Source organism: Pocillopora verrucosa, chromosome 8, assembly GCF_036669915.1.
Source record: "Pocillopora verrucosa isolate sample1 chromosome 8, ASM3666991v2, whole genome shotgun sequence".
NCBI classification, from domain to species: Eukaryota; Metazoa; Cnidaria; class Anthozoa; order Scleractinia; family Pocilloporidae; genus Pocillopora; species Pocillopora verrucosa.
Window position 1 is genome coordinate 22,017,031 of NC_089319.1, and position 18,049 is coordinate 22,035,079.

General features: G+C 37.5%; 3 protein-coding genes across 4 annotated transcripts; 1 reads left to right on the forward strand and 2 right to left on the reverse strand.

Annotated features, from left to right (window-relative positions):
• Nucleotides 1–273: 273 nt before the first annotated feature.
• Nucleotides 274–4,836, forward strand: LOC131786013 (leucine-rich repeat-containing protein 14-like). 2 transcript variants are annotated; one of them, XM_059102995.2, is made up of 4 exons: nt 274–577; nt 1,091–1,401; nt 2,133–2,793; nt 3,201–4,836. In XM_059102995.2, the coding sequence occupies exons 1-3, from the start codon at nt 280–282 to the stop codon at nt 2,748–2,750; spliced, it is 1,227 nt and encodes a 408-aa protein (XP_058958978.1). In that variant the 5' UTR covers nt 274–279; the 3' UTR covers nt 2,751–2,793; nt 3,201–4,836. The 2 variants fall into 2 exon arrangements, with proteins under 2 accessions (XP_058958978.1, XP_058958977.1); XM_059102994.2 differs by lacking the exon at nt 3,201–4,836 and having other exon boundaries at nt 2,133–3,108.
• A 4,000-nt stretch (nt 4,837–8,836) lies between these two features.
• On the reverse strand, nt 8,837–10,003 carry LOC131785984 (beta-4C adrenergic receptor-like). The gene has a single exon (XM_059102952.2). It carries the CDS (start codon nt 10,001–10,003, stop codon nt 9,038–9,040), a length of 966 nt encoding a protein of 321 aa, XP_058958935.2. The 3' UTR covers nt 8,837–9,037.
• Nucleotides 10,004–16,551: 6,548 nt separating this feature from the next.
• LOC131785980 (adenosine receptor A3-like) lies at nt 16,552–17,892 on the reverse strand. Its single transcript, XM_059102951.2, has one exon. It carries the CDS (start codon nt 17,875–17,877, stop codon nt 16,984–16,986), a length of 894 nt encoding a protein of 297 aa, XP_058958934.2. The 5' UTR covers nt 17,878–17,892; the 3' UTR covers nt 16,552–16,983.
• Between the last annotated feature and the right edge of the window lie 157 nt (nt 17,893–18,049).

The following is an 18,049-nucleotide window of genomic DNA, read 5'->3' on the forward strand; positions in this document are numbered from 1 at the left end:
ATACTTAGCAGCCACGCGAGATCATTTAGACCTGGGCTGGGAGGGCACTGGGCGACTTTGAAAATGGTCGATACTGTATTAACGTGTTTAATTTATTGTACATAATAGGAAATTGAATTTTGAAAATTTACTGTAATTTCTTTTTATTGCTGGAAGAAGAATGACCAAAGTATCTTTTTTTCTTCACGTTGCCAGGTCAAATTTATTTTGTGAGGTAGCGTGACCCATGGACTTGTGATGATTGGTTCTCAGTCTCTTCTCGAATATTTCACAACCAAGATGTCTGCTTGTTCGCTAGTAAAATTATCGGCCTCTACCATTGTGCAGGATGGATGTATTGTGGAAAGATATGACTTGAGCACATTGCCAAGAGCTGTTCTACAAGAGCTTCTTTTAACTTCCATTTCTCAATCCAGGATTCTCTGTTTAAGAACTTTGATCGTGAACTGGCCTTTAAGACAACTCATATTGCAAAATGTTCAAGGTTTTGATGAACCGAAAGCAGTTCTCCTGGCGTACTGTTTGCAGAAATTTAAACGCGATTTACAACTTGTCGACATTAGGGGATGTAACATTGGTGAGTTATAGATATTCGATATTTGTTTCACGTCATAAAATTATGCAAATTTTCATAGCCTTTATACTGTTATGCACCTATCAATATTAAGCCTGAAATGTTACCTTAAAACTGTGGGGTCCTCCCCCCCTTAAGTTTGACGGGTTCATTACATTTTCCCCCTTGGGGAGGATACCCAATGTAAAATAACTTGAGCATAACGTGCTGCCTTACTCTTCAAATCCTTATTCTGATCAGCTCTTTATACAAACATATTCAGAAAGTTTTAGAACTCATATGAGCATCGTTGGGAATCTCTAGCAATGTTTGGAGGTCGTCTGAACACCTTATTGATGTTTGGAAATTGTCAGTTTCTCTAAATGGGGTAAGATCAGTTTTCTGTAATTGGGGTTGGATATCTCACCAACTGAGTAATATATGTCACCCAAAGCCCAACTTTGTTGCCCCAGAGGTATCTGGTCTCCTCTCATCAATACAACCCTGGCTTACACTTCATCTTTTTTGGATTTTTAGGTCTTCATGGAACCACAGCATTTTGCAAGCTAGCAGGAGATATTCAAGTTTCAGACAATGATGTGTTGGGAATGAAAATTTTGGACACACGTCCAACAGCAGAATATATAAAAGAAAACTTTCCAACTAAAACTTTATGCCAGAGAATTCCTCCAACAGTGGTTATGCTAGATTGTGTTGTTGACAAAGACAACTGTGGCCTTGTAATCCAGGCTTGCATCAAGCACTCAGTTATTGATTTAAAGATATCACATTTGAAAGTAGATTCCATTAGAGGGAATAAGCTTCGCACCTTGTTGTCTTCTTTGGAGGTGGGAAGAAAGATAAGTTATTTACATTTCAGCTATAGTCAATGACAATCTATCAAATATAATCATGATCAGTTATAATTGTTGGTAAATTTTTGCTGTGTGGTGCTCTGCTTCATACAGGGAAAATGTGGGATAAAAATGGAAAATCACCCTTTTTTCAACCCTTTACACCCTAGCATCAGTACGCATGTTCTCTATACTGTTCTTTATACATGGTGTTGAGTGCTGACAAGGAGAATTTGTTGAACAATCAGGAGCTTCTTTAGATGGTGATCATCTCCTCCATTCTTGTGACCTTAATGTGTGATTCAGATTGTAAGGAGAAATTACATACCAGTCACTCTTAGGGGTCATAGGGTCAATCATTGACCTGCTCTATTTCACATTATATAACAAGCTCAGTTATGCAGGCATTCTGATTGGTTCTCACTTATGATCTAAGGAGGACAGATGTATAGATGATGTCATCATGAAACCACCTATCACATTTTGACATCATCTGTGATCTATTACTGAACAGACGCACGGCAACTTGGAATCTATTTGTTAAATATAGCACAAAGTGCAGAAAGATGTGGAAAGCAGGAGAGAGGTCTGAAGGATTCCGCCCCTTCTGTACCACTACCACATGTGTGTTTTGTTAGTAAGTAAGGAGGGGGCCTTTGTTAGAGAAATAATGTTTTTATAAAATACTTTCATGTTGATATTCATCATTTTCTATTTTACTTTAGTCTTTAATCATCAAAGGCTTAAACCTGGAAATGAATGGACTACAGGAAGACGGAATCAAAGTTATATCCCCTATTATCTCAACCTTTACGAACTTAACAGATCTTAATCTTTCCTACACTGGTATAACGAGTCAGAACACTTCTGCTATTCAGGAAATAGCCAATATTTGCCATAGAGTAACAACGCTAAGAAAGCTTGATCTGTCTGGTAACTATATCCGGTCTGGAGTGTACACTATTCTCAGTCATCTGCAGTCACCCTTGACTCATCTGGATCTTAGAGGATGTGGGGTACGAGAATCTGACCTCCGTGAAATGTGCAAACTGGACACTTTAGAGCATTTGCAGTCTTTGAAATTAGATGGCGGTGCATTTGTGAACTGTATCAAACTGTTGTGCCGTTTTGTTCTTAAGTCAGCAGCAACGTTGGAGTATTTGTCACTTGAGGATCACATGTTTAATTCATCTTCTGTTTCTCCCCTTTGTCAGATGATCACAACACTGCCTTTGCTAAAGAGATTGTCACTAAGCTACAATCATTTTTCACCTGATGATATTAGAACATTCAAAGACAACTTTCCAGCTCTAGAATTGGTTTATAGGGAGTGGCTCTATTAACTTCGGAAATTTGAATGAAGTTTTGGTGTATGTTAGATTCAAGGTAAGCAGACATGCATAGTAAAGAGTGAAAAACACGTTGCTATCTGCCGGGACGTCGGTTATTTGATAAATGTCTCTAAAACTCAGCCTCTACATTACTGGAAACAAAAGACGGGATGTAAATAGGTTTTTTGATGGTTTTTGGTGGGGCTGTCCTGGTGTACCGGTACACGGGGGAGTTCCTATTGTTTTCATATCCATACATGGAGTTGTGACGCAGTTCGTTAATATTTCGTTCCTTTGTGTACCAGTACACGAGGACACAACCTTTTTGGTCATAAATGAAATTAAAAAAATATTTCTCTCCCTTCAAGATACAAGGAAAAAACGTTCCAGATACATTCTTCTTCCTAATCAGTTCATATAGCCTGCGACCGGGCCCTTATTATTAATAAATTATCCCTGCAGGACACGCATTTCTTAGCTCGTGGGAAGATTTGAAACAAGTCGGAGAGAGGTAGTCAGGGGTCCAGCCATTAATGACGAGGCGCCAGACCACTTGCAGATCTCTCCCGGCCAGCCTTGTTCGGGCGAAGAAAAGCCTGAACCGAAGCGCTAATAATTAAATTAGGGCCTGCTCGCGGACTACAGATCAGATTTTCTGCGTTTGGTAAGCAAAGAAAATACTTTAACCCAAAAAAATTGCGCAAGAATTTATTTTAGTGTACTGATACATTGATGAAAATTTATCTCCCTTAAGACAATGCTTAAAACTTGCTCAGGTGATAAGTGAAATTGAAAATAAGTTGTGTCACCTCACTAGTACGATTTGATAAAACAGTTTTTCCCACATAGCCCCATAGGGTCTGAACATAAACATTCCTCATGGGAAGTTACGGTAAAACCTAAGAAGATACAAGAATTAGCGAGAGGTGCGATTTTTGTTCAACGCGCACGCCGCAATATATTCAAAACGGTGTGTCTAATGTCTCTCATCTTCCAGCAGTAAATTACAGGATTCAGGGATGAATTCAGAAATACCAAAGTCATCGAATAATGGTAGAATTTGATCAAGGTGTGATTCGAACCATACAATGTCACTGCAGACTGGCAGATACCAATAGGCAGATAACAAAGCAGAAACACAAGACACACGTAGAATACGCTGACTGCAGTTTTAAGGATATTCGAAATATGAAACATCTCCTCAGTCTGTTCTGATTGTTGCATGCCATGAATCTGATTCTTGTGGCGTCTCACCGTTAAATAAAGTCGCCAGTAGATAGTTGAAGTTAAAATGACACCGCCAGCATTTAGAAGGATGGAGATAGAAACATTCACATAGTTTGAAAGCCACAGCATGGCGAAAGAACGAACCAGAGAGAAAAACCAAATTGATATGACCACCAGAATGATGCGCCTGTGAGTTACAAGTTCTTGGTATCTGAGGTGAAAATGAACCGCTAAGAACCTGTCCACGCTTACAGCCAGAACATTTAACAACGAAAGCGCACAGAAAACATTTGCACTTAAGAAATAAATTTTATGTTCAACACAGGTTAGATTTATTTGTCGTAACAATCTGACCAGAAATGACGTGTAAAATGGCTGAACCAGTAAACCAACACCAACGTCAGAAACGGCAAGACTCGTAAGCAATATTTTCAAAGTCTTTGGTAAAGACGAAGTTTTTCGTATTACGTAGATAGTCACTACGTTCAACACGATGGCAGTAAAGGAAAGAAAATGGTTGAAGACACAGTTGGCGAGGTAAGACGTGTAAAGTTCTTCAGCATCAGATATGGAGGGGAAAAACTGCCCATAAAATTCGCAAAATCTTTCCTTCATACTATTGATTGACTGTCAACGTTTCTTTAGCCATTGCATTGAGCGGTACGAAAAAATGTTTCAAGGTTTCTCAATTCAGCCCAGGTGATCCCTCTCGTCTGCTCCAAAGAATTATATGACAAATCTTCTCCAAACGTTATTCTCAGCTCCAGATGGAAAGGGTGAATTATTGTACTGTTCAAAGTTTTCCGTTTATGAAGGAAAATCACTGCGCCTCTCAGTGACCTGCGACATGCTGTGGGGCTTAACACCGAAATTGCGATTTTCTTTCATGCTGCGATCAATCATCTTCCAAACGGACATTTAAAAGCAGAATTAACAACATGTACCGATATTCTCCAATCACAACTCAGAAACATGATTACCTTAAGATTATAAAACATGATTGACGGTTACGTACAACGCATTTTCAATTATCTCTCTCGAACTTTATTGTTTGCATGTTAATTGAAAAGAACAACGAATCTAGTAATTGGTACGTGTGGGTTGAAGTTTCTCATAACCAACGGAACATAAAGAAGTTAGGAGACTTCATAGTTCGAAAAGTAAAAGGACGTCTTACACTTGGCTATTTCTTAAGCCGAGATTTCTAGCTACATGTCTGTGGTCGCCAGGTAATTTAACGTTTCAGGTTAGAATCAGTAGAAGTTAATTAAAAAACAAAAAGCAACTAAAAAGATACTTTTTTACAATTCGTTAGATATGCTAATCGGTAACACACCTGCGCTATGTTTAATCAGCTGCTGCTTTTAACATTGCTATTGATTTCCTTTAAGGACAGAAACGCCATCTTCGAGTGTTAAATCTTCAAGAAAAATATATGCCAGGCGTTCTGTAAGGAAAACGGAGTGAAATAGTAAACGGCGCCATAGTAGCTGCAAAGTAAAAACCAGGAAGACTGGGTCGCGTAGTTCATTACGCGACCCTACTCAAACTTCCCTCGGGTTTTTTTTTTTTTTTTTTTTTCTTACCCCTGTGCTACTATTGCACTATGGTAGAGAGATGTTGGGCGATAAAACGAGCGGATCTGCGCAAAAAGACGGGATGCAATGACGAGGAAGACTGGGGTCGCGTAGTTCATTACGCGACCCTACTCAAACTTCCCTTGGGTTTTTTTTTTTTTTTTTTTTTTTTCACTCCTGTGCTACTATTGCACCATGGTAGAGAGATGTTGGGCAATAAAACGAGCGGATCTGTGCTAAAAGGCAGTCCACCGGAACCGACTTCGAACAAAGTTTGGCTTTTTCAAAATAGGGGCAAGTTCCAAAAGGATTTAGCGGACGACCAGTCAAACTTAGAGGAGACTTTAATTTTGCCAGTGTTTTTTTTTTTTTTTTAAGTAAAAAGAAACATTTCCTTTCTACCAATGTCACTGCGTCGTCGTTGAAGTTTGTTATAGATAAGTTGACAGACACAGAGGTGAATGTTGTGGAGAAAGACCAGGCAGTTAGGGCAGTTCTTAGTAATGTTGAGGTGAGTACGTTTGCTGGTTTGTTGACGACGGTTTTCCATTTGCCTTTTTTGGTACAGGTAAAGCTTTTGCCCGGTCATTTAAATCTTTATTTGTTCCATGAAATTTTTAAAAAAGCGCGTTTCCATAATTAGAGTATGTGACCTCACTTGCCTTTTGGTACACTCAGAGCTTTTGCCTGGTAATTTAACTACACACCGAAAAATTGTTCACTTGAAGATTAGCTCTGAGTGTACATACATCCAGTCATCCAAAATTTTTTTTCCAAACACCTTGGTGCAGACGTGCGTTTATGGTTGTTGATGTAAATGTGAGTCGATGCGCCAGCGCGTCATTACTTAAGTGCGCACCTTTGCAACGACAAATGCGTACGTACACAAGCTAACGCACGTTTTACTTGTATGTGCATACTCGTATATGGTTATGCGTATATGTGTATGCACATTTCGTATGCTTGCGCGTATTAAATAGTTTCTGCAAAAGCGGTCCGCTGTATTTCCCAGAAATTTTCTCTCAAGTTTTAGTCACATATCTATCTAATGCACGCCTTATATTCCAGGAGAGCAGATTTGGTCATATCACATCTCTGCTCAAATCATTACACTGGTTGCCTGTAAAATATTGCATAGTTTTTAAAATTATCTTAATTACTTTTAAAGCAATACATGGTCTTGCCCCGGCCTACATAAGTGAGCTGATTTCTGTTAGAGACACCGGAAGATATGATTTTCGTTCCAATGACGGCTTACTCCTTGCTCCTTGCAGGGGTAAAACACTCACCGCTCGGCGATCGATCTTTCCATGCCGCCGCCCCTAAATTGTGGAACGATCTTCCGGGCTCTATCAGAAACACCTAATCTTTAAATAAGTTTAAGAAGGCCATTCAGACTTTTTTATTTGCCAAAGCTTTTTAATTCTTTGTATCTAATTTCATATTTTTACATTTTCTTAGTGATCGTTATTTATTTATTTTTATATTTTATATTTTTATATTTTTATATTTTTATATTTTTATGTTTTTATATTTTTATATTTTTATATTTTTATATTTTTATATTTTTATATTTTTATATTTTTATATTTTTATATTTTTATATTTTTATATTTTTATATTTTTATATTTTTATATTTTATATTTTTTAATTTTTAGTTTTTAGTATCTATGTATGTAGGGGTTGAATTTTTAGCATTTAATTGTAATGTGCAATTGAAAATTCTTATATTGATAATTGCGCAAAATAAGTCTATAAATTATTATTATTATTATTATTATTAAATCAAAAGGATATTGAAACCTCTCTTGTGTTTTGAATATATCGCAAAATATTTATACAAGGCTAAAACGGCTTCTGCCCTTCAAGGCACATTCTTATCAGTCGCGAAAACAGTTTATAATACAAATTTCCGAGCATTTCATTTCACGATGTCTCAGCTTAAAAAACATTTCTATTTTCACATGGTTAGAAAAAAAAGGTGTGATTATTTTTACATCATGTTCTGAGATTGTATCAAAAGTTCTGCTTCGTTTAATGTCTGTTTTCCGATGGTGTTATTAGTTGATAATTCAAGAGTTTCATTCCATTAATCCCGGATTTTGTTAGTTCTTATTTCCTATGCCACGACGATGAAGGAGGCTAAAATGAAACACTTTTTACCCTGGCCTTAGCGAATGCTGTTAAATGGTGTTTGAAACCTTTCATTTTCAGCTCGGGTAAGAGCTATCGGGAAACCGGAAGCGGAAGGGAAAAAAAAGATAAGAGGCATCCTGCTCTGTTTTCCGCAAAAAATTATTTTCATCAGTGATGTACTCCTTCTGTATAGGACGTCATTTAAACCTTTCAAATCATCTTCCGATTGATGCCAATAAATCACGTTCAAAATTATCTTTTCAGCTTCACTAAAACAGAGCAGTAATTGACGCCTAAAACGTTGATAAACCTATGATTTAAGTTTGGGATCAATCAGTGATGAAGATGATCGATCGATGTAAGCCATAGATTACTCGAATTAAAAATGCGTCAAGATTGTGTCGTTCGACAAAGACTTTTTATGTCAAAGCATCAGTTGAGTTCAGTGGTTGTCTCAGAAACACTTATTATCATCTTGTAGTACTCAGTAGTTTGGACGTCTAGAGGCGGATTAGATAAGCCATGTGTTTGTTTGAAGTTTCCAATTGAAAATGAAAGGGTTAAAATGTCCTGCTGTGGAAATCTTTAAGGGAGTAACATCATTCATCCTATTATTTAATTCTTTTTCAGTTCAGTCTTGTCACTTCATTTTGGTAGAATTGCAAATAGAAACAAACACTTTCCCGAAAGCTCTTAGCTGAATTAATATGATTTGACTGTCTTTGACATGTATACGCGCTTAAACCATTGTCATGGCCACACCTGACTATTGCGAAAATAAATAAAACCGATCGGTATGCTTTGACGCCCTTGTACTAAAAAAAAATTAATTTCCTTATCCCACAAGTTTATTCTTGTAAATAGGTTAAAAAAAAACCTTATAACGTATTATTGGTGTATTCGTTCAAAGAAGATGATATCGCAAAGGAAAGTGAAAAGTCTGAATTTTTAATTTATCAAATTTTTATTTCACTTACTCTGTCAAAAATTTAAATTAGTTATAACATTTAAAAGCGATCTTAAATTTGCTTTACTCTCCTGTTGCTTTGCTTTATATTAAAGTTGCTGTTTCTCAATTTTGCATTTGATTATATCATACTTTTTTATACATAAAAACCTGATGCAAATGTCGATTTACAACTTCATCCAGGTTTGCGTTCCTGAAATACGCTCCAACTTTTCCTAACACAAACCCTGATAAACTGCATGCAAACTGTGTTTGTCTCTGGAAAGCCGGTTTACTCTGCCCTTTGCTATTATTTTAGCTTTTTATAGTAAATCGAGGAAGCTTTTTATTTCGCTGTCTCTCTCAGCGCTGATTTAAGAGAAAATAAGTCTTTAAGCGGACGAAGTAGCCTTCAGTTGGTGACATCACAAGGGCTCATTGCCGACTGTTCGGTACTAAATTTAATTTCCACGCCATTGTTCCTAGACATGCTCCGAAGTATGTTCATAACGGCGCACCGAATGTGTCTCATCTTCCAGCAGTATATCACCGGGTTTAGAGACGAATTCATAAAAACTAGAGTCACTGAGAAGAGATGTAAACTCTTCAATGTCACCGTCGGACCGTAGAATCGTATGGCCGTCACAGAGAACCAATAAGGCGCGTAACAAAATAAAAAAGCCACATACACGTAAAAGCTAACGAGCGCAGATTTTATGACACTCGATAAATTTTTTATTTCCCTAGGCTGTTCACCGCGCGCTTGCAAGAACTGAATCCTATTTTTATGATATCGCACGACCAAATAAAGCTTGATATAAATTACTGTCGTCACAACAAGGCTACTTATTTGAGCAAAGGTCTGAATGATGATCTGAATAAGGCGCAGACCACTCAATATTATCAAAGAAACAAATGCACTGAACACCCATATTGAAATCACCACAGCAAGAACGCGTTTGTGGGTTACAAGTTCCTTGTATCTGAGATGAAGATTAACAGCAAAGAACCTGTCTACACTTACAGCCACAACACCAGCAAACGAAGCTTGAGAAAAGAACAGGCCGACGTTACTGAACATTCGGTAAGTGAGGCAGCTCGGGCTGTTTCGTTGTAGCCAACTGACCAGTAGTGAAGTGTAAAATGGCTGAACAAACAGACCCACACCGACATCAGAAACAACCAGACTCAAAAGCAAAGTCTTTGTCGTCTTTGGCAACGATTGAGTTTTTCGTATCGCATAGAATGTTACAATGTTTAGCATAACGGCGAGATAGGTCAGAAAATTATTGAAGACGCAGTTAGCGATGTAACTCCTGCGAAGTTCTTCATATTCAGAGGTGAAGGGAAAATATTGAACCAATGTTTCGCAAAACATAATAAGTACACAAGCAACAGAGCAGCGGAATGGAAAATCCGGCTGATCAAACTTTGGCAAGGAGCTTTAAAACCGCATCCAAATTTTGTTGTTTCAGCCTGAGGACACGTTATGATTCCAGGGGTTAATTACAGCCTTGAAGAGAACTTCGACCAATAGTTAGCATATCCTTTGACGAGACTTTGATATATTGCAGGTGAAACTTTTGCTGTGAGTTGAACTGAGTCAAACGTACCTCCAATATTTCGAGAAATGAGCGTGCTTCAGATCATTATGAGGTTACTTTTGATGTGGAGAGTCGGTTACTAGCGGTCGTCCGCCGTCCATAAGACCCTTTATATAATTACTGCTGCCTATCAAATTTTTCATATAATTACTGCCGTCTGGTTAGCCTTCATACAGGCTCTAATTTTTGGGTTTAGCGTGGGCTTTCTTGCGAGTGAGTTACGAGCCGGCAATGAGGTAAGGGTGGGGTCTTAAAAAGAACCCCCCCTGCAAGCCATTTATTCATGAACGCAACATTCTGAAAGCTCAGGAATGACAGGCTAGTTACCGAGTTGTCAACAAAAATTATTGTTAACACCACCCTTTTATGATGCCCAGAATGCCGGAAATTACATTTGCGAGCTTTTAACGGCCCATTTTCCCTGCACAGCAGTCCATTACAACATCGGGGTCCGCTGATGGAAATTGAAAAAAGGTAATTTATGACCTTTTATTTCCTTACCACTGAACCTGTTTACCGATATTAATTTACAAAGTTAAAAAAAATTGCCAAAATTTACAAAACAAAATCATGAGCTTTAAACATATATATTAGGAAGATTTTACCAAAATCTGATTTTCTACAACAGAGTTTTGTCCACTTTGTTATAAACGTAGTGTGATAGAGGAGTTTGTGTCGGTCAATTCAAGGAGCGGTGTGTTTGGTCAAATTGAAGTTGCATAACCAATAAGAGGGCTTCAAAAGAGTAGCGGTGTCGAAAGCTGACATTTGTTTTTGTTTTTGTTTGTTTTTTTTTTGCGCACCTAAAGGATTAGTTTTTGAGCCGTTTAACAGCAAACTGTTAAGATTAATTAAATGACCGTGTGTTCGACGCAAAGGAAAAACGTCTTCTAAGTTTCCTCATACACTTAAATTTTTTATCATTCATGAAGGCTTACGCCGGACAACAGCCGCCTCTCGATGTTACCGAGCCCTGAGGGCGTTCGCATTAAAAGGCATTAATAAAAACCTTTTACGATAAAGATGTTTAATGGCTGGATTAATCTTGAATCGTATCACGAAAAATGTTCACGCCATGAATTGCAAAGGTTCTTAGATACCTACTTGAGTTCTTTTATTTCGAAAGAAGACCTGAGATGCCAAAAAAATTTCACTCTGTTCGAAAAAAAAAAGTAATTGATGTACAATTAGGGAGGGTATCACCGCTCAATCTACTTAAGAAAGCTTTTAAACTGGAAGTATGGTCCAGAAGATATGATCTTAATTTCCTCTTTGAAAACGAAGAAATGAATCAAACTATTAGCAGGGTTTTGAGATTTCAACGAGGAACTCAACCGTTTGAAAATTGTTCTCAAATGTACTAAAACCAACTCGTTGAAAACATCTGGCCAACGAAGCCGCACCACAAACCACAGCGCGGAGATTATTGAAAAAAAGAGCGGCCGTTTGGTTTTCTCCTAATCAGTTTCAACATATCGCTTGGAGATAGAAACATTCTTAAACTTTTAATTCCAATGAGTGACCAAGGCAGAATTCTCCTTACAATATCAATACGATATCAACCAGATAAGCGATGAGGATAAAGAAAATAATCAATTTGGGGATAATGAGTTGATCCAATTCTAAGTTCTCTGAACTAACATCATAAGAATGTATGGTTGACAGTAAGAAGAATTAAAAATTCGATCTGGAAGTGAAAGGGTTAAACAAGACTGATCAAAATGGCAGAGACCGTCGTCAAATTTTTAGCACATTTTTTTAATAAACAATGAAGATGACGCTGAACGATTCCTCAGAGCAGTTGGTGTCACATTTTAAAAGGCTACTTTTCCTAATTGCTTGTTTTGCTCAACAAAATCAAGACACCAGGGGACATAAGTATGACAAGTTTACCTATAGGAGGTATGACACACTGCTGATGCGCACAAGGAAAAGATAAAAAGCCACATCTGAGAAGCATTTATGGATCGAGACAGCTAGCCACCAGCTGGAGCCACTTAGTAGCTTATGTAGCTAAAGGTTTAAATGGGCATCAGATGAAAATAAGGGTAGCACCGCTAAATACATGCACAACACCATGAACTATCCGATTAATAAGCGTTTTAACTAGTATCAATAGATAAAAGTAATATTCTTTAGTGGTTCCATGATGACAAATCACACTGTCTCCAAAAATTGTATGTAAAATTCTAAAAAAAAAAAAAAAAAAATTAACAACGCCAAAACAATATTTCCAGAATATAAGACTGCCCTGAGGCTAACTGAAAGTCGTAAAGTCTGTGAAGTTTAAAATCTTCTTTAGTATAATTTTTTTGAGCACTGTAGTGCATTTTGTGGGCTTAAATGGGGATTTCAGCGGCCTGCTAAAATGTATTTGACCCGCTCGTGCGCTCGCGTGACCAATCAGACTGTTTTGTTCACATTTTTTTTAGTCATTTTTTATTTTCAAGGTGCTCTCCTAAGTGATGATGATAATAATTAAGTTTATGTTTGCGGGCATAAATACGTTTTAAGCCCTTCTCAGAATTAGTCTACCCGTCGCCTAGCGGCTAGGGATAAAATAACTCTGAGCCAGGCAAAAGACATATTTACGCCCGTGAACACAAATCCTTTGTTTTATCATCCCACGTTCGTGACGAATCCTCAGTATCTCCATTTAACAGTTCACTCATAACTCACCTTTCTAATATTATCATTTTTAAGCTTTAAGACTTTTATCAATAATTTTTCAATTTTGTCGTTTTCAGTAAGTGAAATATTCTTAATGCTTTTCCTTGCTTCCGCGCAAGATGTTGATTCAGTGTTTTTCTATTCATATACAGAAGGCTATTTCCTTTGTTAATAAAATCAGCTCAATATAGAGGTCAAAATAACTCAAATAAAGGAAATGAATACATTGCCTTTCACTGTGTGCTCGAGCTCTAGGCTGCAATTTTAACTTGTCGAAAGAAGCTTGTTCTCTTCGAAGGTCTAATCACTAAAAAATATATCCGATGAAGCAGCATTTTAAAGCTTAGACAAAATTAATTTTTGGTGAAAATGAACAGTTATCTTTAAATACAGAACTTGATATAAGTTCAACTAAGTTCTCGTTCCCCGAGGCCAGTCAGAACCCGCGCAGCTGCTGACTTATTTACAAAACATGGAATGAAAGATTATTTAACTCACGAAAGAATGCTTTTGAACATCTTTCGCCGCGAAGGAAAAGTAAGGGAAGAACACTTTTATTTCCTTCTCTTTGGATTTCATTACTGTCCCGAAGACCCCTGTCGTTGAGCGCAAGGCTTAAAACAGTGATGTAAGAATACAACGAGCCATCTTCCTAATCTTTTTTTTTAAAGGGCCTCGTATTTCCTGTCAGTTGTCGCTAACAGAAATTGTTTAAAATGTCTGGAAGAGTACATAACTGTCGATATGAGAAAGTAAAGGTATACATCTAATTGACGCCGTAAAAGGAGTCGTAGTTTTCTTCATTAGTGGCAATTGAGATCAGACAAAAAGGCAAAAAAAAAAAAATTAAAAATAACCAGCATTGTCTTGACCTTAAAAGCAGCTTATATTCTAAGGTACAAAAAATCTTACAGAGTACTCACTCTTCTTTTAATTTTTTTAACTGATGGTGCAGAAAATAACCTACTCATCTCAGATGTACTCTAATTACTGTGCAGTTCAGTGCGATCAGAAATAAGCGAGACCAAGAATTGTGATCTTATCGTCACTGTTTATATATTTGTCAGCCGTTTATTGTCTCTCTACGTGACTGACAAGGCTTTTTTCAAGCACCTCACGGTATGTGTTAATTCGGGCAACATTCCTTTCAGTATCTGCAGCAGTCGCGCGGCAAGATGGCCAATTAAATTGTTGCCCGTATGACTTTTCCTGTGATGCACGCTTTGTGCTCCAAGACACGTTGCTTAACAGATACACGATGTGTTCTCTACGTTAATTGTAGTTGACTAGACTCCATTTCCTTCTTATGGCGTCTGCGAGCAACATAAATGCTGATGTAAATCATTTTCGTTCCAAGAAAACAAACTATATCTGCCAATTAAAGAAAAGCCAAGTTCTGAAAAATGAATAAGGCCAGAAACGTGACAAAAGAAAACAAAAGGAATTTAAAAAAAAGTGAAAAAGAAAAACAAACAAACTAATGAAATTCAAAAATTTCAGAAATTTCTGCACTGAAAACTTATTTGGCACAACGCTAACGGCTGTCGTTCAACTGCATGGTCTGTCGAATTTAACTCACTGTGGCTAAGTTTTGGCCTCTTAGCAAAAAAAAATTAAACAGTAATCAACATCTCATTTGCAGTTTCTACGCCAAGAAATATGAGTCGTAAGAGCGCAGTAAAGGTGCAACCGTCCGACTTCTCAGTTTTTCATGAAAATCAGGCACAGGAAAAACTGAAATATCTTATGCAAACATGGACGATAGTCCATTCGCTGTTTCAAATGCAGAAGTCCTTCTAAACTGACTCTGACGACGAATTAAAAGTACCTTTTTTATTTAAGATTATCAGAGTCAAGCTGATGATGATGACTTCCGCTCAGGTTGTCAGCCAACGATTTATGTCATTCACAACAACCATTTTCGGGTGTACCCTCCTTAATGGAAAAACGATCTTGACGATAAGTATAGGAAATCGTATGAACGCGAGTGCATTTCGTGATTTATGGGCACGAGTGATGTTTTGAAAGTTCTCAAAATTGCACGAGCCGTAGGCGAGTGCAATTTGAGAACTTTCAAAACATCACGAGTGACCATAAATCACGAAATGCACGAGCAGGTTCATACGATTTTTTATTTATTATATTCTCGACGAAGCAAACCGGCTGTCAGCCATTTTTTTATAATTTGGTGTTCAAATTTGGCGCTTCCCCGGTGTTTCCATGGCAACTTCTCCGTATTGCACTCTATAACCTCTATTGCACTCTATAACCTATTTATGCATTCATCATTGACCAATCAGAAACGCGATATTTTGTTAAGTATATAATAAACAAAGGTAGCCGAGAGTCGCTTCTAAGTCGACTAAATTTGTTGTAAATAGATCATTTTAACCGAAGAATTAAGATTATTTTTCATATTGTATAAAACTCTGTCCCATACCTCAATTTCTTCGGCTCCGTCAAACTTAAGACCCTAAAATCCGCGATATCACCAAAAAGAAATATTCTGACTACACTCAGGCGAGATATTCAATGTGAAAGTTTATTTAGGAGGAGTCAGCCAGTCTTGTAGTCTACACATCCTACTACAATCTGCAATGTACTGCAAGTATTCACTGAAAATGAAGGGTTTTACAAAAATAGGCTGTGCTACGCCAGATACGAAACACCACTAAAAAACCACCCTTTAGAAGTGGCCAATGCCATGCGAACCTCTTCAACGTGCCGTCAGAATATTAATTTCTGACTAATTCGTTCCCATGTCACTCAAACGTCAGAAATTACATTTTCTCAGACTCTGCGCGGACAATTGCTCAGGAGTGATGGTCTGGGAACTATATGACTGCGGCAATCGTAACTTCTCAACACCACAATCACTGATTAAAAAAAGGCCATTTATTGACGGTGAACGATGTGGGTTGAAACTTTAAAAATAAACAAATAATACAAAATTACAACAATTGATTAAGTAAAGGTGATAGTAAAGAAATACACTGAGCCAACTTGAAACGACAATATTTACATTGTTACGATTTCTGGAAAACTGTGCTTGAGGGAAAAACACTGTCCGAAGACGAAATGAAGAATAAAGGAACTGCTTGAGAGCTATCTGCGCCTAGCGCGACTACCGAAAATAAAGGGCCCTGAACAGAGAAAACTAAGTTTATATATGTACGAAAAACTAAAATTAATTCATGCGAAAACGACTAACTGAAAATTTAATTGACGCTTATAATTGCGAAAGAAACAATAATGAACGAAAGTATGTGATAAAGAAAATAACAGAGGCTATTTAACCGGTGAAAAAACACTAACAGACGACGACAAACAGTAACGACACAAACGAGACACCCTAATTAATGATTAAATACATTCTGCACGCTAAGATCTTACAAACTATGCTTAAAGAAAAACCCTGGGGGAAAAAAGCAGAAGAAGCTGTATATGCGCTGTACAAAAGTAACGTTTATGTAAAGAGGGAGATCATAACAGACCAAAACGGACCACAGATATTTGAGGGTAAAGAAATGAGACGTGTAGAAATTTACATTCATTTTCATTTGTCATTAAAAAATTCTGGGAAGTGAATGAAGGAAATCTTAGTTCGCTACACAACTTGGTTCAGCGTAAAATTTCCGTACAGCCCCATACTATTGTAAAACAAATCTGTTTTCCCAATGGCAATGTATTGTTTTTGTTATTTTTTTCTCTATCCAAGAACTGAAGGCATAATGTAGTATGGGGCTGTGCGGAAATTTTACCGAGCGGATTTCTATGGAGTGTCCTAAAACTAAAACCAGATTGAGTAATCTCCATAGCAAATCGGAAATGCAGAGGAATACGACCAGAAGCAAAAAATGAGAACGTATGTAAGAAAAATTAATAAATCTGCCGCAAGCTTGAAAGTAATTATCACGAAATCGCGATTTTTTTTTCTCAGTTTTCAATTGGGTTCACTGAAAAAGCGACGTGAGTTTCTTTTTCACCAATTGCAAGGAAAAGTTACAAAAAACCACACTGAGAAGTTCTGAAGCTCAATCACTTTCGGCACTTATTTGAAAACCGTGTAAGTCAATTAGGAAGGCTAATTTCTGTTCCAAGATATGCTCTTTAGTGAGTCCATTAGTGCCTGTCTAATGTGTTTCATCTTCCAGCAGTAAATCACAGGGTTCAGTGATGAATTTAGAAAAACCAGAGTCACTGAGAGGAGATAACATTTTTTCAATGTTGTACTCGAGCCGTAGATTTTAATGGAAGCCACGCAGACGTAAAAAGGAACATAGCAAAGTAAAAACACTATATATACGTAGAATACACTGACAGCAGACTTGAGTTGGCGGGCAAAATCTCCCATTTCATCGATGCGTTCTCTTGGCTGTATTTGCAGAGACCGCATTTGAACTTTGTGGCGTCGAGCAACTAAATAAATGTTGATGTAAATCATTGCTGTAAGAAGAAAACAAATAACTCCAGCAGCTGAAAGAATTAGGTTCTGAGCGCTGAAAGGAGCCCAAAGTATCATAAGGGAAACAAACAGACCCAGAAGCCAGTTTGATAAGATAGCAGCAACAACACGTTTGTGGGTCACAAATTCCCGGTATCGCAGATGAAGATGAACCGCTAAGAACCTGTCTACACTAACAGCGACAACACCCATGAACGAAGCTACGGAAAAAGTAATGTTGATTATCATGAAGGCCGTGAACGTATTACAGTTAGGATTGCTCTGTTGTACCCAGTTCACTTGCAGTGACGAATAAAATGGCTGAACAAACAGACCAACGCCAACATCAGAAACTGCAAGACTCAGCAGCAATGTTCTAAGAGTCTTTGACAGCGTCGAGGTTTTCCGTATCGCGTAGATCGTCATAATATTCAGCATAATAGCCGTATAAGTTAGGAAAATGTTCAGGACACAATTAGCAAAGTTAGTCCATCGGAAATCGCTGATTTCGATAGCGGAGGGAAAATACTGCATGAACTCCTCGCAGAACTTTTCATTCATTATTTTATCGCAACTACGCTCCACAAAAAAGGGGGTTTTACTGTTTAAATTGCAGTCACTTTGTTCGGAGTTTCTAACAGCCCACCTGGGAATTAAAGCATAATTATGGTTGTCATGGCTATAAATAGAACCTTTTATGAAAATT

What these genes read in the sequence shown, in the direction of transcription:
- LOC131785984 (XM_059102952.2), bottom strand. Translation starts at nt 10,003, where the DNA reads ATGTTTTGCGAAACATTGGTTCAATATTTTCCCTTCACCTCTGAATAT.
- LOC131785980 (XM_059102951.2), bottom strand. Translation starts at nt 17,877, where the DNA reads ATGCAGTATTTTCCCTCCGCTATCGAAATCAGCGATTTCCGATGGACT.
- LOC131786013 (XM_059102995.2), top strand. Translation starts at nt 280, where the DNA reads ATGTCTGCTTGTTCGCTAGTAAAATTATCGGCCTCTACCATTGTGCAG. An exon ending in CATTAGGGGATGTAACATTG is followed by an intron (nt 578 to 1,090) that starts GTGAGTTATAGA and finishes TTGGATTTTTAG; the next exon opens with GTCTTCATGGAACCACAGCA. An exon ending in CCTTGTTGTCTTCTTTGGAG is followed by an intron (nt 1,402 to 2,132) that starts GTGGGAAGAAAG and finishes ATTTTACTTTAG; the next exon opens with TCTTTAATCATCAAAGGCTT.